Source organism: Numida meleagris, chromosome 1, assembly GCF_002078875.1.
Source record: "Numida meleagris isolate 19003 breed g44 Domestic line chromosome 1, NumMel1.0, whole genome shotgun sequence".
Classification (NCBI taxonomy): domain Eukaryota; kingdom Metazoa; phylum Chordata; class Aves; order Galliformes; family Numididae; genus Numida; species Numida meleagris.
Genome location: NC_034409.1, coordinates 12,683,970 through 12,709,880, shown reverse-complemented (window position 1 = coordinate 12,709,880; position 25,911 = coordinate 12,683,970). Strand labels below are relative to the sequence as shown.

General features: G+C 38.6%; 2 protein-coding genes across 6 annotated transcripts in view; one reads left to right on the top strand and one right to left on the bottom strand.

The window, feature by feature from the left end:
* NAPEPLD (N-acyl phosphatidylethanolamine phospholipase D) overlaps window positions 1-15,902 on the top strand; it is a 22,302-nt gene extending 6,400 nt beyond the window's left edge. For 2 of the 3 annotated variants that reach the window (XM_021384524.1, XM_021384527.1), the window contains exons 2-5: window positions 4,468-4,774; window positions 11,156-11,802; window positions 12,727-12,841; window positions 14,711-15,902. In XM_021384524.1, the coding sequence (XP_021240199.1) occupies window positions 4,468-4,774; window positions 11,156-11,802; window positions 12,727-12,841; window positions 14,711-14,836 (1,195 nt within the window). In that variant the 3' untranslated portion in view covers window positions 14,837-15,902. Of the gene's footprint in view, window positions 1-93; window positions 224-4,467; window positions 4,775-11,155; window positions 11,803-12,726; window positions 12,842-14,710 lie in introns of all 3 variants that reach the window. The other variant, XM_021384525.1, reaches the window with a different exon arrangement.
* On the bottom strand, window positions 12,848-25,911 carry ARMC10 (armadillo repeat containing 10). Of its 3 annotated transcripts, none has more exons than XM_021384533.1 (6): window positions 25,520-25,911; window positions 24,231-24,379; window positions 23,135-23,269; window positions 21,641-21,817; window positions 20,466-20,537; window positions 12,848-13,518 (listed from the first exon to the last, which is right to left on the bottom strand). In XM_021384533.1, the coding sequence occupies exons 1-6, from the start codon at window positions 25,677-25,679 to the stop codon at window positions 13,333-13,335; spliced, it is 879 nt and encodes a 292-aa protein (XP_021240208.1). In that variant the 5' UTR covers window positions 25,680-25,911; the 3' UTR covers window positions 12,848-13,332. The 3 variants fall into 3 exon arrangements, with proteins under 3 accessions (XP_021240208.1, XP_021240207.1, XP_021240209.1); XM_021384532.1 differs by lacking the exon at window positions 12,848-13,518 and adding an exon at window positions 17,554-18,987 and having other exon boundaries at window positions 25,520-25,906; XM_021384534.1 differs by lacking the exons at window positions 12,848-13,518; window positions 25,520-25,911 and adding exons at window positions 17,554-18,987; window positions 25,119-25,422.

Here is a 25,911-nt window from a genome sequence, read left to right as displayed (position 1 = left end):
TTGCAGAAAGTTCTTACTTTGATAAGACTGCAGTGGTATGATAAAGGCACAAACCTACTCAGTTCGCCGAGTACCATGCACTATTCCTTTTAGGTAATGCATAGTGCAACCCAATTCTGGATGTGGTCTATGCAGAGAGACAGCAGTTAGAAGGGAACCAAGCTGGATTCTTCAAAAACAGAGATTAATGGGGACTTTTGAAAAGCTGTGGAATATTTGCAAGGTAAGTATGATGTTTTGTTGGGTTCCAGGAAACCATGGTTTTGTAGTAACTCTTTCTTATACTGTCTGGCTAATGAATTTGTTAAATAAGGACCGTGTTTCTGTGTAGAAGAGGATGAATTTGTTCCAGCAGCATTCACAGTTAGCGTGTCAGTTCATGTGTAGAAGGAAGAATTCTATCCTTGTCAGGTATTGAGTAGTGACTGCTGGAGAAGGCTGGCTGGAAAGGTGAAGACTTGTGCACTAGTTTGTGTATTGATGCTTTTCTGCTAATCAAGTTGAAATGATGTAGCTCTTAAATCTCTACAGGAAGCATTTTAAAAGAGAAGTTTTAATGACAGTGCTTCTTGTAACTTCAATGTATGCTGCTTTCAAAATTCTTTTGGAACAAATCTGAGGAAGTATTAGAATGTTTACATAAGCTGTTAATGGTTTTCCTAAATATAGAAGAGGCTTAAAGCCAAAATATTTCTATCCAAGCTTTTAGTTGCACAAGCAATGCTAAAATAAACAATTGACACCAAACCTACTGTCATAAAAGCTTTATCTTTTTTCCAGGAATAAGCCTGTTTATGAGAATGTAAGGCCTGGATTTTCCTTGCCACCTTCTGCCTGATCTACAACTTCCTTTGCGTTGTGGGTTCACAAGGGCCCCTCAGCGTTTTGCTGCTGGAAAACCAGTTGTGTGAGCTTTGCGTTTTGATTCATGTTAGGTTTCATCCTATTCATCCAGCAGGGTTGTTCCCCTCTGTCTAGGGTACCTTCTGGCACTGTGGGTTTGGCGTGACTAATGGGCTCACGCACTAGTTTGTATGTGGTGATGTGTCTCTTTTTCTGAATGAAGCTGAAGCGGTGAAGCATCCCTGTGTGTGGAGACCAAAGAAGCACAGAATCATAGAATGGTTTGTGTTGGAAGGGACCTTAAATACCATCTAGTTCCAGCCCCCTCTGTGGGCAGGGTTGCCACCCACCGGGTCAGGTAGTCGTGGAATGGTCGTGTTTCTTCCTGTCTGAAACCGCTGTGCCAATCCCTTTACCCTTTTTTTGTGGTAAGTCACTACATCCTGAAGGATGATTTCCATATGTTAAGAAATCAGTTCAGCGCTTCTAAGTAGGAGCTTTCCTCTTTGCTTAGAAGTGTGGAAAATAAAGATTTCTCATAGAACTTTACATGAGCAAATACCAACGGCGCAGCCCCTTCCTCCTGCCCCCACAGCTCCAGTCCAGTTTGATTTTATAGTACCTCTGTCCTCCTAATTTGGCTGGCAATACAGCGCTTAAATGTATTTTTCAAATATTCTTTGAAGCTATTTGCCAAACTATTATTTTTCTTGGGGAAGAATTCATAAAAGCTGGTTGAAATATCAGCTCATTCCTGACTGCTTAGTTTTTAGTATTTAAAATATAACTATGGAATCTCTTTGTCATTAGAGGCTTTCTTTTGCAAAAAGGATAAGAATCTCCTTAAAGTGACAACTAGTTGAGTTTTATTTTAAGCTAATAGTTGGAACGTACTGGCTTTCTAGAAATGAGTCTATGTTTTTAATAAGAAAAAGCAGAGTTCTTCTACTGTATTCCTTAAATATTCTTGGAAACATTTTACCAGTTTAAGTGAAACAGAAGTGACCTGGCAAGATTGAAAATTCAAAAGAATCTGCGGTTCATCAGGAATACTTCGTCAGTTAATAGTTGGCAAATGTGTCCTGATGCATCTAGAAGAGTTTGAAGTATTCTGTGAGCACTGATGTCTTTTCCCCCTTCAGTTGCCAGTGGAATACTAATGAGAGTAATGTATGTGCATCATGTGGAAAATATTTTGGCAGACATATACCTGCAGTGCCTTAAATGCTTTGGCATTGTCTTTGTTTAATCAGCATAGTTGATCCCTACTTCCCCTAGAGGCTTATTCTTTCAGAATAAGATCAAAGGTTTTTATAAAAATGTAAGCAAAAGCAGAATTCACCTATTTCAGAGATGAATGAATAGATAAACAGAAGCTTAAAAATAAAACCTTAGGCACTTTGCTCTCTAATATAAAATGTCTTGTAGGAATAATAATTACAGTAGTCATATATATTTAAAAATCGGACTCCAAGATGTTAAGAGAAGAATTTCCTGGAATTAAGTATCTACCTGATTAAACTTTACTGGGTTGTTTTCACAATGTGTTCTGGAAGAGTACATGTTTTATGCTGTGCCTGTGTCCTTTGCTAAATTAATAAGCTGACTTGGCACTGGAAATGTTCTTGGAGGAATGGCACAGAAAACCCTCCCAAATTAAAGCAGTAGTTAATGTATCCATTACAGTTTTCTTATGTATTCCATTTACCATTTTGTGCTTCTTACCACCTATGTTTGTTTAAAATGGCGTAGAGCAAGTTGAGTGGCTGCTGGAACGAAGGCTGATTCCAGCAAGTATTTTATGGAACAGAGACGACAGCTTGGGAGTATCAGTGCTTACAACTAATATTGTGATGCAGACGTGATATACTATTGCTAAATAGAAAACACATAATGAAATGGTTTCAGTAAAACTATGGGGAAACCAGAATAAAAGGCAAATTTGTTAAAACGTGGTTATGACCAGGAGTATTACTTCTCAGAAATGCGATCAGGAAAGTTTTCTGAATATTGATTGAACAGTTGTCGTGCGTTCACAATTGACATCTCACCTGCTGTTTTTCAGTTGATCCCTGCTGAAGTAGCAGGGAAGAGCTCTGCGTTTGAAGTTGGATCATCACAAGTAAATGCATTTGGGTTTAATTTGATAACGCTTCTTACTAGGTTACAAAAACCTAACCGTAATGTTGCAGGTCTATTTTTTTCTGTAATTATTAACTTAGAAGGGACTCAGTGAGCCCTGCCTATCCAGCTACTTAGAAAATATCACATTAAAGAAATAATTTTTAAGAAAACCATCTGCTATATTTAATTCCATTCTCTGAAAATTTTGTTTGAGTGGAGTGACTTTGGTACATCTGACCAGTGCTTTGTGTATGAGTATACCTGCTGAAGTCTGAGTATCTGAGTTAGTTAATTGTTAGATAGTCTAAAATGTGTGGTGGACAATTTTCCATCGGACAGACTTCACGATTTCTAATTAAAACTTGAAAACTTCTGACGTGTCAGCAGCGTATCGTACTGTCTGTCCATTACTAGCTGTCTTCTAGTTCTTAATTGATAGAGTTTGTAAGTACTTGAAAGGTGAACTTTTAAAAAACAGCAAGCTATTCTTTTAAATATTGTCAGAATACTGAAATGTCAAAATTAAATATAGAAACAGAAGCATTTAGCTTTGACTGAATTGCTTCAGTAACTTTTAAGTAAATTCTGAATATTTGTTTTCTCCACCTTGGACATACTGAGGCCAATGGGACTCTGTACTCCTAAGGTCTTGTGCAGGGCAGTTTGGACTAAGAGCCTCTGACTGCCAATTACAAAGAAATGTTCCACGTGTATGGCTTTAGGGAAATAATCTTTTCTCTGTTATTTTCTCCCCCTTTCTTTTTCATTTCACAATGGAATTAAAAACAGGCATTGCAGACATGAATTGCAATATTCCAACCTTCTGTGGCCAGTTCATATGTCAGTTCAGTCAAACTTTTACGAAACTTGCCTTTGGAACAGTTAATCTTGCTGTTACTCCACTAAGGTTTACCTTTGTTTCAGACAAGATAGGACCAACTAATTCTTGTGTTATGTGTTTTTTCATGCTTGTGTGTGCATGTGTTGTGTGTGCATGTGTTGACGCATCTTGTAGTCAGAAGCGATGTCAGTGCTACATGAGGCTGCTGCTCTTACTACAGAACAGTCACAATGTAGGCAAGTCCTAAGGTGCTCTGTAGTTCCAGTGTCACTTGGACATGTTTGAAGGATCATATTTCATCAGGCACTACATGTCGTAAGTGTCAGGAGGGACTTAACCATTCTTCCCAAAAGGAAATTAAGGGCCCCCTCCCCTTAGCTCTTGCAGTTGATAGATAATAGTGCTAATATCCCAAGCGGTGCATACCAGGGAGTAAAATTCTGCCTGAACTACAAAGAGATCTGTTGTCTACTTGCTACGGCATGTTTTTGATGTCTTTTGTGTAACAGCGACTGTTTAAAAAGCATATTTTGTTGAGAAAAATACAGTAGATCATAAAATAAGTAGGACAGGCTTGTTTCTAATGTATGGGAACATTCAGTCTTACAGATGTTGACGTTACTCCAGAAAAATATTGATTAATTTAAAATGTATTTTAGATCCCCCAAAAATATGGATAAGAAAACAGAAGAGTCTGCTCCATCTGCATCCAGCCAGTACCCTAAGGAAGCAGTGAGGAAACATCACAACTCAGATCGAGGATCCAGGGGCAGTGACTCTTCCAGGGCCTCCAGGAAAAGCTTCAGGCTGGACTACAGGCTAGAAGAAGATGTAACTAAATCAAAGAGAGGTGAAGATGGGAGATTTGTCAACCCGTGGCCAACATGGAAGTCACCAACCTGGCGGAATGCTTTGAAATGGTGCCTCACAGAAAAAAATAACAGCAATGTGCCGTCTTCAAAACAGGTAAGTGCTTACATGTTTTCTGTTTGTGATTTAGATTGCTTTTTCCTCTACTGTAACACCTAAAGCAGGACAATTTCAAACTAACCCATTGGACAACTTCAGAATATTCCTCCTTGGTGCTGTTTTTCCGATTTTGGAATTGCTTTATTTATACTTTTCAATAGGGAGGGGTAATCCCTTTTGCCTCTTCAAGTTTTTGCCTTTCAATTAGTTTCTCAACCTTTGATTTAGGTAGTTCAATTTGTATTTATGAAAACAACAAAAATAACCTCCGAACTCAATCATGAGCTACATAAACAAGTATACTGTTTCTATTTTAATGGGCGTTGCATTATGAATCATACAATAAAACATCATTCGTATTGGGCAAAGTAGCTGTGGCATATATCATTACATTTTTTTTTCGGACTACCATTAAATATATATCTCTTTTTTTTAATATACTTCATAGTTCTTTCTTATGGAAGTTTTTGCAAATCTAAGTTTCTGTTTCAGTAAACCAAGAGAAAAAAATGCAGATATATTAAAACTAACCGGAGCAAGTATTTATACTGGAATATTGAAGGTACAGTGCCAGTTTACTGGGAGTCGCCATTATTTGTTCTTTATGGGTGTTGCTTCTATCAGATGTGATGTAGAAGGAAGGCCTCAAAAAGCAGAAGTTGGAGAAGCAACCACTGAGAGATGCTTCATTTCCATGAAGAGTACTGGATACTGGGAACACACTGGTTATCTTTGTGGCCACAACGGTGTTAGGGTTGTCACGGCGTTATCTATGGATCTGTGTCCGTGACGGGGGGCAGCAGGCCCACAGGCCTGGAAAAGAGAGAAAGGAGGAAAGAAAAAGTGTCGGCAGTTTAGGGGCCGGCCCGGACCGGTCCAGTGGCTAATGCAGCAGGAGAACCACAGACCCACGCCCTGGGAAAAACAAAGGGAAAAGGGGAAGGGTAGGGAACTCGTAGACGGATCTAAAACAAAACAGCAGCACCAATCTGAGGAGGAACGTTAATTTACTAAATATGATATTGAAATTGAGGCCAGCAAATCAAAACAGAGAGAGTTCAAAGCTGAGATTCTTACTCTGTAAGCTGCAGGGGAACCACGTGCTTCTCCGCCCTGTATGAAGAGAAAGACTCCTGGTCTGCCAGGCGGCTTCACCAACCTCCTCCCAGTGCAGACCCCTGGGGAGTGCAGCTCCTCCCCTTCCCTTCGGAGAACCAAGCACCCAAACAAGGCAGTCCGCAGAAATTAGGACATTAACTCTTGAACTGCCAGTGCTTTACATGATGTTACGATGTGGAATACCAACAACAAAAAAACACAAAACCATGACAAGGGTTCACAGTGTTAGGCTAAGGTTTTGACGGGATTGCGTCTTAGTGTATTTTTTAATGTGTTCTCTTGATCTACAGAAAAGCTGTGCAAAAGGCTTTGCAACAAGGGAAAAAAATTTGAAACAACACAGGTTAGTAATGCTTTTAAGCATCCGAGAAAGCAGACATAAGCTGTAAATGTCACAAGCAGTGCTTAGCAAATAGCTTACATTTTTCATTTGTTATTTTACATGAATTACCTGTGAAGGAAGTTATCTGATCAGGTATCTGACCGGAAATTTGTGTTACTTATTAACACGGCGGTGAGAAAATGTGAGATTTCTTTAAGGATATGTGGCACAGAGCATATTTAAGGGAGAATTAATCTTGGCTGTCATTGTTCTACACTAATAATAATTTGATTTCAGAAAAAAAAAGCACAGCAAACCTTTGTTGGTCTTGGGGTTCCCTCCAATGATTTGCTGCTTTTAAAAATGGTGCTCTGCTTCTATACTTTATCTGTACCTTGTATTAACAGCAGTTGTCTCGGTGTGTTGAGTTTTCTAGGCAGTGTGTTGCGTTATGTTTTAGCCACATTTATGTACAGTTCATAGCTTGGCTGGTTTCAGTTGCGTTCGACTGCTGCCCTGTCCTGTAGGAGTGCAGTAGCTCTAGTCATTGCTTCAGCTCTCATCAGCACGAGTGAGAAACCTCGTCAGTGACTGAGTTACCTAGAAGGCAGTGCTCAGGTGTACTGCCGAGCGCAGAATGCACAGCTTTGATGCCAGTGGAGACCTGCAGTGCTCCTCTTTAATTTACTGGTTATCCCTGCAATAAAGGATGATTACAAAGAAATCTGCACTGTCCCAGTTGTAAAGCTCACTTATACTCTCTGACCTAGCTGGAATTAATTTTGGACTAATTTTATTGCTTTGCATCTGAAATTGTTGGATTAAGTACCTGTAATTATTCAGTAGCTCAGTCAAATGCATCAGAAACATAAAAAAAAACAGATAGAGATCAATGAAATTAACTCCTTGGGCCCTCAGCCGTTTTGATGCTTGTTCCAGCTATGTTTGTTCCACACCTAAATCAAGCTGTAAAGCTCTTCTGAGCTTGTTTAATATTCAAACTAGATGCTCCATACTATATTTAGCACTGCTAGATAACATAGCCTTAAAAGAGATTTCTGCTCCAGTTTCCAGCTTTAAGCATGTTTGGTGCCTCCTGTACCATGCAGGTTCAGTTTATCTGTACCAAATCATGCTTTGCATATGTTTTAAAAAAGTAATAATCCAGGTACTTCACTGTTGAAAATCCATGTATTATAATCATGCTTTCTTAGCAAGCCTCTAGCATTATCCAGAATGAATATACTTTTTGTACATTTATTACAGGCTTTATTAAAAGTTCTTTTTCTTTTCCCAATGGCACTGAAGTGTCTTTTAAGTATTAGGTTTTGGATCAACAATATAAATTGTTCTTATTTCTGTAAAATCTGTAGAAGTGGCATTCCAGTATGCACTAAGCGCCAAAAATCCTGAGCTAATTAGCTAGTCTTACTGAGGCCAGTCATATGTTTCTTCTTGCTTTGCATGAGGAAGGAAGGAAGAACTTGGGCTGGGGGGTATGACACAGTGTTGGTACAAACATTTTCTTATTCTAGCAATAAAGATAGGGTGGCATTAGGCACATCTGTCCCTGCTGGTAGCTGACTTGAAACTGATGTTATATTTCAAAGTTCTGTTATAATTCTTGTGATATTACTGTTTCTGGTTGGTTGGACAGAGGACAAAATGTACTACGGCAGGGTAAAGATTCTATAAGATTACGTATTTTGTTCATTATCCTGTTGCACAAATTGTAAGAATTTCATACGGAGTATACTGCTAATAGAACTTGTGTTCTATGTTTTTATGGTTTGAGCAGTGAGTGCTCACTGCTTTCACAATTGACTTTCAGTCCAAGTTTTGAACCAAGAAAGTACTCAGTTATCAACAAACTCTGTGTTTTTGTTTTGTGTTCTTAGGAAAAAAACATAAAATGTTCTTCTTTTCCTATGATGAGTCTTATGGATCTGGTCCACGTAATTCAGTATTTCTCAGAAATACTACATATGTAATTTCATTGACTGAACTGTCATATGGTGGTTAATTTTACTACCTGTCCCCTTCACTGCCTGTTGAAGTTGAAGCTGGCCCTGGAAGGAGGAATTGGGTCTTGTAACTGAGTCTCATCTTGGTTTGTTCTGAATGAAAGTGAAAAATCATGATATGCAAGCAGCTCCTTGCTTAGTGAAAACACTATTGGGCATTACTAGTACTGGCCAGAAAATCATTTGATACAAATGCTGTGGCCAATAAGTAGAATAACTTCACTTTTACTCATCTGATGGAAAAGCCAAGTAGTGAAACTAGTCTCACCTCCAGTGCAAAGTAATTTGTAGTCCTACTTTAAAAACAAGTACCTAAAAAGAATGTTTTCCATAACAATTCACTTACTGACGTAAATTGTGTTACGAGAATTATTGCATTTCATACCTGGCTTTAATTTCCTTGACATAAATGGATGTATTGATTTAACCACATATAATTTCTTGAGTTACCTAATTTCCATTCTTGAGAGTTACGCTGCTTCTGTGTACTTAGAAGAAAATGTTTCTATTTCCTTCTTAGAGAAGCAACAGCTTTTCTCAGTCTAATAATCATACTTTGTTCATTCTTGTAGGAATTAAGTGATTGTACTGCACCAACCATTCAGCTTTGGAGAAGGTTATCTGTATAGTAACTTAGTATATGAAGGCAGTAATGAAACTTTTTCAGCAGATGTGTCTTGTCCATTAGCTCTCAGAAAAGCAATTTCATGAATATTTAATCACTTACAGTAAGATTTCAGTATCTTCGTCGCAACATTCGCCCTCTCAATCAATAAAATATTGCAGGGAAAGTAACTTCCCTGAAGCTCTCAGGACTATTTTAGCAAAGGAAACCCTACACTCCTGAACTGTCACAGCATCAGCTGGGCTTTTAAGGGAGCAGGAGCTTAGTTCTGTATAGGCTGTCTGACAGTGTTGATCTAATGCTAGAGACAGAGGGCAACAACCATGACAGGCAGAATCTGACTAGGAACCAGAAGTGCTGGGACATCAGTAATTAGCAGGGAGAGGAAAATTGTCAGAAGTCTGCTGAGAGCAGCTAACAAAGGAAGATTCTTCTCCAGTAACGTGGGGAGTTCAAACTAGTGCTCTCTGGGAGGAGAGCTGTACCTACCAAATTTTCTTAATAGCAAAACCCTGTTTTACAAATAAGCTTTTGCATAAGCATCTCAATCAAACTGCAGTGAAGAACACATTTGTTCAAAATGAGAGAACGGAGTGATGGTTTGGTTGGTTTCAGTAAATAGTGGACAGCCATGGCCTCCTTTGTGCCAACCACAGCACTCCTGAGTCTGTGCACAGAGACAGATTTGCAGGCTGACCAAGCTGAAGGCCATCGTTTTTCCTCCTGGATGAATGTTCAGCTGGATCAGTTCTCTTTAATTACTTAAAAGGTTTTGGTAAAACATCTTAAGAAACACTGTGAAGTGCCTAAAGGACCATCTTAAAAGTTAGATCTGAGTTTCTGTGTTGTGCTAATGTGTACTGGTATTGACAGATATAAGGAGAGAACTGTAAGAGTTAATATAGCCAGGTGAGGCCAGTCTCCATGGGGATGCTTCTGCACATAATTGAGAGGGTCAGTCTGCTGGAGGCTAGTAGAATGGAGCTTTGTGGGATATTTTTGGGAATGTTGTATTCTGTTTCATCTGTGGGTTTGTGATCTCAAGCAGTGTGGGCCTGGCAGAGAGTGGAGTCAGGACCCTGAACTTTAAGAGAGTGAACTTCAGGTTGTTTAAGGAGTTGTTGAGCGAGATCTTCTGGGAAGAAGTCCTTTGAGACAAAGGAGTGGAACAAAGCTGGCTACTTTTTAAAGATGCCTTTTTGAGAGCACAAGAGCTCTCCATCCCTCAGAATAAGAAAGCAGGCAGGGAAGGTAGGAAACCAGCATGATTTGTCAAGGACCTGCTGGTCAACCTGAGGGAAAAGAAAGGCAAATACAAGCAGTGGAAGCAAGGGCGTGTCACCTGGGAAGAATACAGGGATGCTGTCTGGACTTGCAGAGATGGGATTAGGAAAGGCAAGGCATGGATATAACTGAACTTGGTGAGGGATGTTAAAAACAACAGGAAGAGATTCTACAGGTATATAAGTCAAAAGAGGCAGGCCAAAGAGAGTGTACCTTCTCTGCTAAATGAGGAAGGAGAGCTGGCTACAGCAGATAGGGAGAAGGCTGAGGTACTCAGTTCTTTGCCTCAGTCTTCACTGGCAGCCAGGATTCTCACATCTCTGAACCTGAACCTCTAGGTGGGAACTGGGGAAGCAAAATCCATCCAACTCTAAGGGCAGAGCAAGTTCAAGACTGACTCATGAGACTGAACGTGTACAAGTCCATGGGGTTGGATGTTGTGCATGCCAGGGTCCTAAGGGAGCTGGCTGATGTGGTTGCTGAGCCGCTCTCCATCATATTTGAAAAGTTGTGGCTGGGGTTGGAACTTGATGATCCTTGAGGTCCCTTCCAACCCAAGCCATTTTATGATTGTGACTTACTTGTGCTAGGGGGGAGGCATCACTTAGTTGCACAAGCTAAACTTGAGCATTGGTTACAGTAACAGTATATCCTTTTCCTGGACCACTTGCAAAGCCTCTCTGAAGGCTGTTAGTGTTTTGTAGTGTTTCCACTGTAATGCTTTCAAACTCACTTTCTGTCTTAGTAGGTCTCTTGGCCTCTCTTGAATTCACTTCTCTCTCTTGAGAGAGAGAAGTGAAAATGTGACCAAATAAAAGATTAATTTAGCAGGAAGATGGTGGGAAAAGGGCCATTAAAAAGACATTGGTGTTGCCTAAAAATATAAACAAATAACAAGTCTTGACTGTAATATTTGTGCCTTGTGTGAAGTTTTTGTTTTGTAGCCAAGTGCATTCTGGTATGTCTCATGCATACTTTGTTGGTTTTGTTTATTTTTCTGATAGGAACTTGACAAAGAGCTTCCAGTGTTAAAACCATACTTTGTTGAAAACCCAGAACTTGTTGGAAAAACAGGAACTGGTATGCGAGTCACGTGGCTGGGACATGCCTCAGTTATGGTGGAAATGGATGAACTCGTGTTTCTTACTGACCCCATCTTCAGCCAGCGGGCTTCTCCTGTGCAGCTGATGGGCCACAAGCGCTTCCGACCACCTCCGTGCACGGTTGAGCAGCTCCCCAAAATAGATGCTGTCGTCATCAGCCACACCCACTACGACCATTTGGACTACAACACTGTAAAAAGTTTAAACGAACGCTTTGGCAGTGAGCTGCGCTGGTTTGTGCCTCTAGGGCTCTTAGACTGGATGCAGAGATGTGGTTGTGAGAATGTGATTGAACTGGATTGGTGGGAAGAGAACTGTGTCCCTGGTCACGATGCGGTGACTTTTGTCTTTACCCCTTCTCAACACTGGTGCAAAAGGACTGTGACAGATGACAACAAGGTTCTGTGGGGCAGCTGGTCTGTCTTGGGACCTTGGAATAGATTTTTCTTTGCAGGAGACACCGGATACTGTGTTGCTTTTGAACAGATAGGTAAAAGATTTGGACCTTTTGACCTTGCAGCCATCCCCATTGGAGCTTATGAGCCAAGGTATGAAAATCTTAAGTTTTGATCAAAATGGATAAAAGAGACAAATTGCCCATTTTTTCTTAGTTTTTGTCATTCGGGAACCGGAAGACGGAACTGAAATGTCTGGTTCACTTGCCTGTGTATTTGCATTTCTCAGAGGATCTCAGAAGTTTTATTCTTCAGTCCTAAGTATAGCAAGGATGAATCAGCTGACTTCCATGAAAAATGTTGAGTAAAGATCTGGAATTACTTTGTGGCTTTTTCTCTTAAACAGAATTGCTCAATCCATCTCCTTTAGATGCATTCAGGTTGCTGCATTTTTCCCTTGCTTAAGTCCTTGTGCTGCTTTTGCAACTTACCTGAAAACAAAGATGGATCCTTAATAGTGTATGAAAGGCCTATTTGTTCAGGAATCTGTATCCTACTTATCATGGGGTGTCTAAATTTTTAAGTGATAATATTGATATAATGCTGGAAAAGCAGAGCATGCATAGTATGGGGAAAAAAAGATAGGAGTCAGAACATGGTAAAAACTATATAGTGTTTTTGAAAAATGTCTAGGTCCCCTCCTCTGCTTTCCCACCATTCCCTATGGCTATCTTCTGAAGGGCATACTTTTTTGGTATGTGCTACAAGCATGAAATTAAATAGAATTTAAACCTATGGTCTTAATGCCTCCAGGTATCAATAATATATCCTTATGCTATTAAAATTAAAGGTAAGAAAATAACTTTTCAAAAAGGGGAGTAAAAATACATGAACTGCTGTTTGGTATGTTGGTATTTTCCAGCCTGTTGATTTTGAGTGTTCTGTATATTCTTAAGGCATGTATACTCTTAAGTTTTTGATTAGGCAAATGTATACTTTTAGATTCCTTGCAACTTACTCAATGAAATTAAAGAAGAAATCTGGTGACACAAAACAATATGCTTTGTGTTTTGGTAGGTGGTTTATGAAATATCAACATGTGGATCCTGAAGAGGCAGTAAGAATCCATATCGATGTTCAAGCAAAGAAGTCTGTAGCAGTTCATTGGGGAACCTTTGCTTTAGCAAATGAGGTAAATTTAAGCACTACATATGAACTCAGATTTTCTGACTGCACAATCATTAATGAAATTTCCTTCATGCCTATTTATCTGTAAATGTATACTTGAAATGTAATATGAGTAAAAAGTTGTTACATACTGTGCATCAAAACAATATGTAGTTTTTCATAACTAATATCTAAAATAGTTAAGATTAATTTTAAAGTACAGTTATTAAAACACCTGGAGATCTATCAGCATTTTGTAACTTCAGCAAAATTATTTTTTAAAGGTTGAATTTCTTACTGATAGAAAACCCCGTGAGACACAGGAGCATATTGAGAATCTTAACGCTAAGCAGCATATTTAAAGTCCCTTCTTTGCTGTCGAAGGAATTACATACACAGAAATTGTTACAACTATATTCCTTCTGATTTAGAGAAAGTAAATATTATGGGTAGCAGATTTCCTCCAGTTGAACACTCTTATTAATGAATTTATTTGCCTGCCTTCATGTCATATATTTAGCATAAAGTTAAATAAAAAAATAACACTAAAATCCAAAACATGGGGCAGAGAGAGATAGAAGCAGCCAGGAAAGTTGGTCTGTAGTCCAGCATTTCAATAACTTTATCTGTTCTCTGAAGTTTGAACTTTTGAATCATAGATTGATCCTTACAACAGCTCCTCTGGGTCCTTTCATCTGAAGTCTAGAAAGAGAAATTAACGCAGTCAAGAAACCTACAAGTCTATGGTTCTGAACATTCCATGTAGAAATGAAAGTAGATATGATTGTACATTAGCAGTCATTATAGAATATGCAGAGAGGAAAAAAAAACAGCAAATATCTTCTGAATAAGTAGTGATTGTACAGAGATTCTAATAGCTAGAATATATTCTGTAGAGTGAATAATAAACCTGATGTCTGAAAGCTGAGGAACATGATAGACAGGGAAATTCACTGCCAAGTTTACTTTTTATTGCATACATCACTTAGAAGCCATGGGAATTGAATGCCCTTAGTTCAGTATAGCTTTTATGCACCGTGTCAGTCTAGTAAATGCATTGAGTGCTATTTTTGATCCATGATTAAATATCAGCTTCTTTTACTGGCAAAATGTGGAAAAACTTGGTTATCCTGAATTGTTGCTGATTTCCACCCCTGCTCCAATTCTAGTGATTAGGTACCTGAATACCATAACAGTGACTAAAAAGAAAGTGAAAGGCAAGAAATCTACATAAACTTGGAGGTGCCTTGTCGGTGGTTATTTTTCAACTTTTTTTTTGCTACAGTTGCACTGCTTCGTCTTGTAACTTTCTTCTGATTCTGTTGACAATGTTTACTTGACTCATAACATTTTCTATCTGTGATACTTTTAATACTACCTCACTAGCGCTTAAACTACAAATTAGTTACTTCAAAACACAAAAAACTGGATTATTCTCCCTTAAGATGCCTTTTTAAAAATGTAACAAATACTGTTCCTCTGAACGTTATATTTAGTATATTGAAATGGCACTAGGTTTATAAACATTAAAACTGACAACTGTGTTTTACCAATGTGAGAAAGCGCCACCTACTGCCTGGTAGCACTTCCTTCTCTGTGCTAGGAATGGCTAACGGCTGTTTCTGCTTCTAAGAGATCTGTTTACGTTGAAAAACACTGAATTTCGGATGATAAGTAGCCCTTTACTAGATAGTGGGCAAGTGTAAATCAGTATTCTTATTCTTCAAAAACAAAAAATGAAACAAAACAGCCTGGTTCAATTTGACAAATATATTCCCTTTCCTTTTTTTAGGTAATATTTAAAATGTAAACCAGTCTTTTAGAGTGGTGATTTTTTTTTCCCAACCAAATGTGGCAGTGATGTTTTTTCCTTGTATTGTTGTTATTTTTCCAGTATTACTTGGATCCTCCAGTTAAACTGAATGAAGCTCTCGAAAGATACGGCTTGAAAAAAGAAGACTTCTTTGTCTTAAACCATGGAGAGTCACAGGACTTGAGTACAAATGATGGGTCTGAATAATAAACCAGCAGCAATTCCTTGTAAGCCTTGTTTGATTTGGACTAGTATTTAATATTGCAAATATTAATTTGATGTACTTACAAAGTAGATGGAGCTAATTGGATTTTTAGATTCCAGGTTTGTCAGTTTCATAACTAAAGCTCTCATACAAATCTCATTTTACTGTTGTTTTTTTCATTTTTTGTTATATTCATTTTATTGGTTCATTTACAAATTTTGGGAGGTGATCTAAACACTGGTTAATATATGAGATACTCTTTGGATATAACTTGCAGTTTCAACTCTTACCAACGCCAGTGATAAACATTTTTTTTAAACTCTTCATCTTGCCTGTAACAGCAATAATACCTTCAGAACAGGACACAGTCTCATAATTAATGGCTGACATTAATTATTCATTGTTATGTCTCACTTGTTAGTCATTGATCTTCAAATTATGCCCTGATCCTTGATAACTTCACTCCATGTTGTATGGGGCATCTCCCAATACATCTAGGTTGTTAAAGCATAAGCACGGTAAAATAATTATAAAATAATTATTTTACTCTATGCTTCTACATTTTCATTTACTGAGGAACCACAAAAGTTGAATTTTAAAATGACCTAAAGAAATGTGCCTTCAACAGAGAGAGAGAGAGAGAGAGAGAGAGAGAGAGCCTCAGTGTTGCTAATGCTTAATGATGGCCAGAATATCTGCACGCTTTCATTGTTAATGTTTTTAAGTTAGGCCTGAATGTGTCTAAAATAATTTCCTTGTCAAATGCTGTACATGTAATGGAAGAGTCCATTAGTGGCACTTGTTTTTGCATTGACTCAATCTATTATACGTTTTTTTTTTTTGAAGTGAAAGTCTTAAGCAAGGGCTGTGGTAATTTTTCTTATAGCTTCCTTATAATCTTGAATGAGAGACTACAAAACTACTTGCTATTGTAACACTTGGCTAAAAGTATCTGTATCAAATTGCCATGCTCATTTACAGAATTAAAGCCTATTGTTGCCAAAAACAAAAAGTAAAAATGGTTGTTGTTCTGCTTCATAATTCATAAATAATGTGATTTTTTTTTTACTCTTGTTGTGTGTTACGTTTTATGTTCATACTCCACCAAGGTCAAAAAAAAATTTCCTGTGATTTAAAGACATTGACTTCTGCCAACTAATTAAAACCAGTCAAGGAGGTTTCCCACTGCAAGTAAACTGAAGTAATCCTCAGCTTTTGATGGTTACCTTTTAGAAGCTTACAGTAGGAAGTCCTAGAAATCTTGAAGAACTTAATGCCAACAAAGGACAGCACAAGGAGGCAAAGATCAATTAGTATAAGTTAATGCTGAGGAAGGGTTCTGGAAGGTAATTAAACTATATGTAAGCAAAGGCAGCTTATATTCCTTGAGTGTAATTCATATTTAACAAACATCAAGATTTCTTTATTGGAAAAGGTATTTTTACTATGAACGTAATAACCAAAGTGTGTTCAAAAGTGGTTTAAAACTACTGCTGATAGTTCAGCGTTGATTTCTGCAAAGATATTTCAGATCAAGTCTGTGTTGGGCCTTTATTGTTTGTTTATTACATCTATTTACACAATAGCTTCAGTAATGACTTGGATGTGTCGTGTCTATTATTTGTAACATTTTGGAGGAGACCAAGTTGTTGGATATCTTTGAAGGACATTTTAAAAATTAACTTTTTTATTTTTCAAAATTATTAGACTGCATTCTGTACAATTCTGTATTTTAGAAAGGAAAAAATGAAACTGAAGGAGTACCTATTATATGTAGATAAGCAGCAAGATATCAGAGTACTGTGTTACAAAGAGCAGAGCCTTAAATGTTGGTAATGGTGCATGTCTTGGTTTCAATGTACTCGTTTACAGTATTTGTATGTAGAACAGTGACAGCTGTTTTGCTTGGTGCTGATAAGATTCCACTGGGTGCAGGGCAGGAGATTAAAAAAATAATTAAGACCCTTTCATGAAGACGCATTAGACAGTCTTGCATTATTTCAGAACACGTCAACAGTGTTGTTCTGTGAAGAAAAGGTTTTAAAATAGCTACGGACCAGGAAAAGAAGACTGGAGCAACAATGCAATATGTTTTCTTGTGTTTTAGATGAAGAGGACAATGGTCATTTGAATTCTTATCCTTTGGTAGTTGACAGAAACTTTACTTATTCAAAAGATGATGTCAACTGATTTTTAGCTTGGAGAATGTAGTGAGGAACATCGAGGCATTTCCATTGCTGAGATTAGGAGAAGATATGTTGATAAAATCAGACGATATATCTAGAATAGACTGATGTTCCACCTTTGTCTTCTAAGACAAGAAGATAAGTGAGGCTTCAGCATCTAACCTAGACTTTATTTATCTTTGCTAAATACAGAAGAGTTAAAAAAAAAAAAATTAAAGAACAGCAAAACATTAAGTGATTATAATATAATTTGCATATTGCAAAATGGACTGGTTTTGGACCAGGGGGAAGGAGAAAGGAAAGTTCACTATAAGTGCAGTGATTGGCAGAATTCTATCTGGGATTCATGCCAATGTGTACTTCTGCCTTAACAGTATTCCTGCTGAGTTAAAACTACTTTGTATGTATTAATTAGCTTTACCTGCTCACTGATCAGGGCACAGATGTGTTGTATTTTTCAGGTCATATTTTTCTTGCAGTTTTGTCTATTTGGAAAGTGTTATCTACTGAAATCAAGTAAAATATCTACTGAATACACAGAAAGAAAAGGGTGGTGTTTTATTAAGAGTCAAGTATATGTATTAACTTAAAGATGAAGCATCTGGTAACAGTTCAGGTAACACACTTCTCTTTAAAAAAAAAATAGCAGAAGGTGTCTCCATATTGCGGCATTCTGGAAGTTTTAGTAGTCCTCTTTTAGTGTACAGTGTTTTCTACTGCATGTTCTTCGTTCACTGATGAAACTTCCTTCAGTTTCCTTTGCAGTGTTTTGATAGACTCAGTTTAACTTTGAATTAATGCTGCAGATTGAAAGTGTATGGGGGCTAACTCAACAGAAGCACTTATTCACATTCCAGGAATAGAACTCTCCATGAGCTCTCATGGAGCCTCTCCGAGCAGGCTTGAAGGCTGCTACGGAACAGGAGGCTTTTGTAAAAATGTGCATGATACTGCTCTTCCTGGCTTCTTTTAACAAAGATAATACGGAGTTGCATTTGCAGATTCTTTGATAATATAATTTAGGAAGTATGCGTGCTTTCATGTAAAGTTATCAGTCATCTAAGGGAGATAAAAATCCCATTGATTTTGTTAAAGTACGGAAACGTTCCATGTTGTATCTAACTGCACTGCAGTTTAACTAAATGGAATAGATGCACTAAACATAGGAAAATATTCCAAGCAGGTAGGGTGAAAAAAGATACGACTACATAATTTTAATATGCACTTTTCATTGAAAATACTATTTCTGCAGGGAGTCAGTAATAGTTTGGCACTGTTTTTCAGATTTTCTAATATTTGCCTGCAGCTGTTTAACAGGTATCAGAGTAATAAAATGTAAATGACTAAGCTCTAATTACTGAATCTTTAATGCATCATTATACAAATGCTTATTCAACAACTGTAAATATAAGGCACAAAAATTCTGACCTTAAGAATATTTAGATGGACTTGATTCATCAGTTTTAAATGTTCGCTGTACACGTAAAAGCTTTCACGCTTTAACCTGTGCCTCCTTCTGTTTACATGTACCAGTTGTATAGTGGTTTCTCAGTGCTAAGTAACCTGTTTCTTTATCTTGCTTTTTACAGGAAATCTGTTATAGTCTCTATATTAAATACATTGCAGTCTCTTGTACTTGATTTGTGCCAAGTACTATACCAGTATTCAGCATTTTTTATATCTAAAGATATTTTTCAGTCACTAGTAAATTACTATTGTGTTAATATTCTCACAACTTGCTCTTTCACGTCTGTGTCAGGGTGATGCAGTAAAGATGCCAGCTTCTGAGCAAATGCAGTAGAATCCCTGCAGAGTATAGAGAAAAGCGAGTCTTCACTGTATTCATCCTCTATCGTGATGCCACCTTCATTGTTCACGTTCTTTTTCAAGTTTGCTGCAAATACCAGGGCTCTAAGCAGAATATCTCTGTTTATACAGTTGTCAAAGAGTAACAGCAGCGATGGCACCTAGGACATTAAATAAGTAATCCATACTTACTCATCAGCGTTAAGTACATCTAGCTAAATCTAACTTCAAAAAATGGAAAAATAGAAATCCACACCTAAACAATTTAAGTCAGAAACCTTATGAAATACCAGAACATATGCTGTGATATCATGCAAGAAACCTGCACGGCATTCAGGTTTGCTCTTCTGAAAATGTGTCACAGGCTAATTAATACTTTTTACTTTCAGTTTCTAAAATGCAGTGGTCTGGAAACTTTCTGTCTGTAAGAGAACCTGCTTTTCTTCAAATAATGTTACTTTTGCCTTCTGTGGTGATCTGAATGTTTGTTAATGTGGCTGATAGAACTGAACAGGACAGACTTCTAACAGAGGACTGAAAATATACCTACCCTAATCTTCTTTTAGTCATGAAAATCCAGTAGTACTAGACTAGCTCTGCTTCTGGCAGGTATCTCAGAAGTAAAAAGTTTGATTTTCAAACCAGCCACTGCATATTTTAAAGAGCATATTTTAGTGAGGGGGAAGAAGATGCAGAACCATTCCAGCCCCAAACTTTTTGGTTTTGGCATGAGAAAATGATGTAACTGAAATAAACACATATGCTAAGCCAGCAGTGGGGAGTATCAGATAAAGTTCTCCATGAAGACAAGGAATGCACAGGAAAAGTAAATTCATACTGCCGAAAGAAAAAGATTTATGGATGCATTTGAATAAGGAGGTGGGGATTTCAGTGGAACTTGATTTTTTTTTTTTTTTGGTACAGTGTGTTAGCAATTGAAAAGAATCATCTACAGTACTGACTGTATTTGAAGTTTGTACTTTATCCTCAATCTTTATAGTGATTGCATGTCTAGAAACAAGGTTTTAAGCTTGTTTTTGAAATGCAACAGGCTACCTTGTATATTGCTTACAAAAATCATGGTTCTCCCCCTTTAGTGAAAAGGGAAAGTGAGAACAGACTATTTGACTCTAAACTAAAAGAGGTTTAGATTAGACATTAAGAAAAAATTCTTCCTTATGAGGGCAGTGAGGCACAGCTGCCCAGAAAAGCTGTGGATGCCCCATCCCTGGAAATACTCAAGGTCAGGCTGGATGGGGCCCTGGGCAACCTGATGTGGTGGCTGGCAACCAGCCTACTGCAAGGGGGCTGGAACTCTGTGATCTAAGAGGTTCTTTCCAACCCAAACCTTTCTGAGAGCATATGATCTGCAATGTTGCACAGGAAGTATGATTAAGTACCTTCAAGTGCATTTGCTCTGTACTCTCCATTTGCAAGTAATGTAATTTGTGATACACCACAATCTAGAAGGCTAACCTGTGAAAGAATGTATAATTCTGATTACTTATATGTACCCGGTACTTGCTAAAATTTTACTTCAGAGTAACATATATACTTGGATTAAGAATTTAAAGGTATTACATGTACACATCTACATACACACAAGTAAATGCTAAAGAAAAAAAAACTAAAACCTTACTTGAGCTTTAAGAAAGTGTCTCGTTGTGGCTGGGTTTGCAGATAAGTTCACAAGAACTTTCAAGACTTGTACCTGAAATGAGGAACATGAGTGCTCATTACAGTCTCCAGAACATGAGAGCAGACATTAGTGCTCCCTTATCTTCTCTGGCACCTTTGTCATGCCACTGTACCCCGAGTTTAGCCCACCACTTCTTAGTGTGGTCCACTATCCTCTGATTTCCCTTTATTCTGATAGTCTCCAAACACAAATTCTCACCTTCCTTCAGAGAATCTGTATTTCTCACTAAAGCAAGGAAAGTCATAAAATCAAACGTTCTTTTAACATCGCCAGACTGTAAGGACTCCAGTATAATCTGTACTGACTTTTTTTTTTAAACATGAAAAAGATTATAGAATATGCTTTTTTCTCAGGATTTAAGCTTTCACACAATTACATCAGCAAGGCTTATATCAATTTTAAATGCAGAACTGAGCTTCCTTAGTATTTTAAAGGCAGGAGATGAGACAGTGAAAGGAGATGCTAATCTAAAGAATAAGTGATAAGGAGCAGGATTCAGAGGAAAAAAATAAATAAACATTTAAAATGTGATCAGAAGCACACACAAACACAGCTTTGTCCTTTCCTGGACTTTGTGGCACTAATCTTTTACGTAAACACTGGAAAAAGGCCAAACGCTATTTATTATACTTCAGTAAAGTACATCTAGTAACTTTAGTGGAACTTCGTATTTCTGAAAACTATTTTTGATCTGGTAGAACAATTCAGTACACTGCTATCGATGGAATATCCCAGGAATTCATGCATCAGTGAAGCCTTTTAAATGCAGATCCTCCTTCCTCTGTCATGCAATTGCAGTGTTTAGTAAGCAGAACTCTAGAGTTGCTGTAGTAAAGGAAGAGAGCAACAACCGTGCACTGTGGGGGTTTGCTACAGCTCTAGCCCCGTGATTGTGCTATCAAGATTCTATTCCTTCCCTCTCTCCATTCTTCCTGAATTTATGTGGAGAAAGTAATATCGATACATATTTTACTTTTTTTTTTTTATGGACTATCAGCTACTGTCAATGAATACTTACTTTTTTAAGCATACTCTAAATCATGTTACAAAAACAGTAGAAAGGAGGCAAGTAAAACAGCTTCATAAATGGTTTGTAACAATACAGTACCCAATACCTGTGTCCTTTCAGATCCTTCTGAAAGCAAACGAAGAAAGCATGGAATCTTGTCTGTCATCTTATAGTGATAGTCATTGGTAACAGACATATTTGTCAATAATCTGAGTCCGGCTAGCTGCAGATCAGAGTTCAGAGGAGCTGATTCAATGTTCTTACAAACTTGTGTAATATATACCTTGGGAAAAAAAAAGATGATGAAAAGGAAAGACATTTCTTTGAGACAAGCAGATTTTCTATTCACAAATAGCATCAACAGTCTAGCAACAGTAGTTTAAATACCTGCGGAACACTGCTCGTTGAACTCATAGTCTGATCAAGGTGCTTAGAAACAAGCACTTCATTTTGTTTCGTTTTTAATACATACAAGTACTGTGGCCTGATAGAAGCAGACAGTCCAGACTTACGCTCCCCAACTTTCCTGAAGCATAAATTACTCTGAAAACTCAAATTGCTTTGACACCATCTCAGAAGTGGCGTGTTTGCTTCAAGGAGTTATTTTGAAAATGACCTACTTAAAGAAACTAAGGTCTTAAATGTTGAGAACAAGCCAAGGAGAAGGCTTGGAATGAAATCCTTCCTTCCAACCATGTGGCCCATTCACTGGAGCACTTCTTGGGAATGGTGATGACAACTGACACCAGCAACTATTATCTACCCACTTTTCTTCTGAATGACATCACACAGTGAATCTTAGAGCTAAGAAAACTAAGAACTAAGAAAAAAATTACTTTGCCTTTATCAAAGTTGTTGTTTCCTACCTATATGTCTATATAAATATTTGCCATGGGCGAGCACTACTTCAAAAAAAAAAGCTGCTCAGCACTAAAGATGCTGCAAACGACCACGTACAATCAAAGTATCTTTCTATCAAGCTAATGAAAAAGCTTCCAAAAATCTTCAAATCTGCATGTAAGCTCACTGCCTGGACACTTCTTGATCAAATAATGTCAAAAGAGGCTTTTTTTTTTTGATGGCTGGTCCCATTCTCGTCCGTACCATGTTCTGTATTTATCAGCAGTACTTATTACCATTATTACAGACTACTATTTTAAAACACCACGCTGAGAAATGGGTCACAGACAATCAATTGCCATTTTCTTCTCCAGTTCCCTTGCCTAGGGAGTCATGCGAGGCTCAGACTGCTACCCATCTTATTAAACGATCTTACTGATGTTCCAGGGATATTTAGAAATCACCTTGCTTCACATTATTTCCCTATAAATGTAACAGCAGTACCTCTGTTTAGCAGCACTTGGTGAAAGCTAAATACAGCCTGCCTAGTTTCCTTGGTGCTTTTTCAAAAAAATGCAGTGATACAAAAGCATTAAGTTATCTGTTTAGCCTTAGGGTGCACAGATCATCTAGAGCTGATGACTTATGTCAAACCTCAAAACATTTTAGCATCTTCCCTCATATTTAAAAAATATTCTGAAAGCCCTGTACTATTTCCTGTGACTCAGTTACTTTTATTTTTTCCCTGTAATAAACTTACCTGTATCTCTTCTTGATTTTTAATATTCATACTCAAATTATTAAGTGCATTTAGTGCTTTTTCTTTAACTGTGGGAACACAATCCAAGAGCATCCCTCCAATTACAGAAAGGCCATCCAAATTTCGAATGATATCCTGAAAAATAAAAAGGTACTCAATAGGATCATTGTGAATTTTAAATTAAATGCTGAAGGCTTTACTCAGTTTGTTTTAGTGCAAAGGCAATTGTGTGAATGAAGACTTTCAGAACAGACTATTCAAAGAATGTTAGCTTGTTATTTTTTATATAATGATGGCATACAAAAATGAACTATGGTATTTATTTTAAAACTGCCACCAGCTCATAGTATCAAAATCATGTTGGAAAGTAATTTCATTTAACAGGCACCAACAGCATACATCCTTCTGAAGAGTGAAGAGCTGCTCATAAAATAATAGAATTTTGAAGAGCATGCAAATTAAGACTGCTCCTAAAGCAGGCACAGTAATATCCATTATATTTTGCTTGTGCTAAATTGAAGAAGGATTTGATACAGCTTGTTAATTTCAAGACATGTAATCACTAACCTGCACTTTTACTTGGAATGTATTACTTCCACTGAAATTATGAACAGTCCTGCTTAGGGCCAAAGCTTTTCTGCATCATATTTCCAACTGAATCAAAGAGACTTGAATAGCTGGGAAGCTGCTGCAAATGGCACACAGCTATGTAAACATAAAAGCTACTTTAAAATATTTCAGTAGATTTCAGATTGGATCATGAGATTACTTAACTTGTCTCAAATTCAACCCTTTAATTAACATTATAAAACAGAAGGCAACAAAAGATATACATTTGCAGCACTTTGAAAATACAGGACACTGTACTGAGTTTAAGTACATTTAATGTATACAAACATTAAGCATAGATAAATCTTGTGAGGCTGGTTAATTGCATTCTTTGGACTAGCAGGACATTAAGGCATAAACATAAAACACAAGATTTAGAACACAGGATAACCCAGCTCTCAGTCTTGTGTCACTGTTCAGCAAAACCCTTCATTTTCCATACTGACTGGCAGTGAAATGTTGTTGTTTTCAACAGCACAATACTTACTTGATTTACAGAGAAGGCAGCACTGTTGCTGAGAGTGATTAAAGCTTGCTCTTGAATTAATGGATCATCTGTGGCCTTGAGCAAATGAATAAGCTTCTGTAGAGCATCTGCATCCACGCTGTGAGGTGATGGAGGACTTTCTTCTGTCACTGTTTGAAAATTAAATAATACCAAGTTTGAGACATTTCACTTAGCAATGAATGCTTTTTTAGCAAGTTGAGCTTTAACTCTGTTCCAGTTTCTGCCCATTGTTCCTTGCTCTATTGCTGCACACCACTTTTCAGTGGTGAAAAGAGTTTGCCCCCAGTGACTTGACTCCCACACTTCAGGTATTTAGAAGCAGCGATGAGATCCCCCTCAGCCTTCTCTTCTCCAAGCTGAACAGCCTCAGGTCTGTCAGCCTTTCCTCATACAGGAGATGCTCCAGCCCCCCAGTCATCTTTGTGGCCCTCCACTGGACTCTCTCCAGCAGCTCCCTGTCTTTCTTGAACTGGGGAGGCCAGAACTGGACACAGTACTCCAGATGTGGCCTCACCAGGGCGGAGTAGAGGGGAGGATTACCTCCTTCAACCTGCTGGCCACAAACATGTACATGTTCTAAGTTTGACTGTACCCAACCACCGTATAATAGCAAAAAGATTCTGCTTTACCACAGCAGGACCTTCGTCCTTTTTCCTGAATCCTGTGAGTACTACTTCTCAAAGTAGAAAAAGAAGGAAAAAAAGGAATAGGTAACAAGAGGTTGGGGTATATTTCCCTTTGGTTAATTAACAGCAAACCTCCCTTACAAAATTATAGGGAATATTCACCAAACATTAACTTTTTCCTAGCATTCCACGAGATGAAATGTGGAGATCTGTCTGGACACTATAGGTAACGTAAATAAACCTTGTGATTTGTAGACTATTGCTTGCAGAAACCATGCTGGTGACATTTTGCCCGTATACTGTGGTCCTTTGACAAAGTAACAGCCCAAATGTTAAGAATGGCGCTGCTCAGGGATGGAGTCCCGCGGTGAACAGAGGAAGGCCGTTCTGTCAGGATCACAGAATCGCAGAACCGTAGGGGCCAGAGACCACCTATTCCAACCCCTGCTGCAGCAGGCTCCCTGCAGCAGGAAAGTGTCCAGGCGCGTTTTGAACATCTCCAGAGAAGGAAACTCCACAACCTTTCTGGCCCCCCCGCGCGCCCCGCAGCTGCGGGCCTTCCCGGCGCTCGCAGAGGCAGCGGGAGCCCCGCGCAGCCGGTCCCGCCGCGCCGCCCCTCCTCCTCCTCCTCCTCCTCCTCACCTGAGGGCGGAACGCGGGGCGCTCCCCGCCGCCGCCCTCGGCCCGCCGCCCGCCGCCAGAGGCAGTAGCAGGCGGCGGCGCCGAGCACGAGCCCCAGCACAGCCACTCTCAGGCCGCGCCGCTCGCCCATCTTCCCCGCCCGCGGAAGCTGCCGCAGCATCCGGCACCGCCCCGCCGCGCTGAGGGCTGCGGGTCCGGCTCGGGCTGTGACGGTGGGGCCGGGACTCGGTTCCTGCTTCGACTTGTTTTTACAACAACGAAGTAAAAGCACCGAAGTCTTAACAAAGCACAGCGCTATATACGATACGTGCTGGAAATACGTGTCTCAGGGGCACGTGTAACCGCTGACCAAACAGGGAGGCACCGCGCTCCCCCGCCAGCCCCTCTCCCAG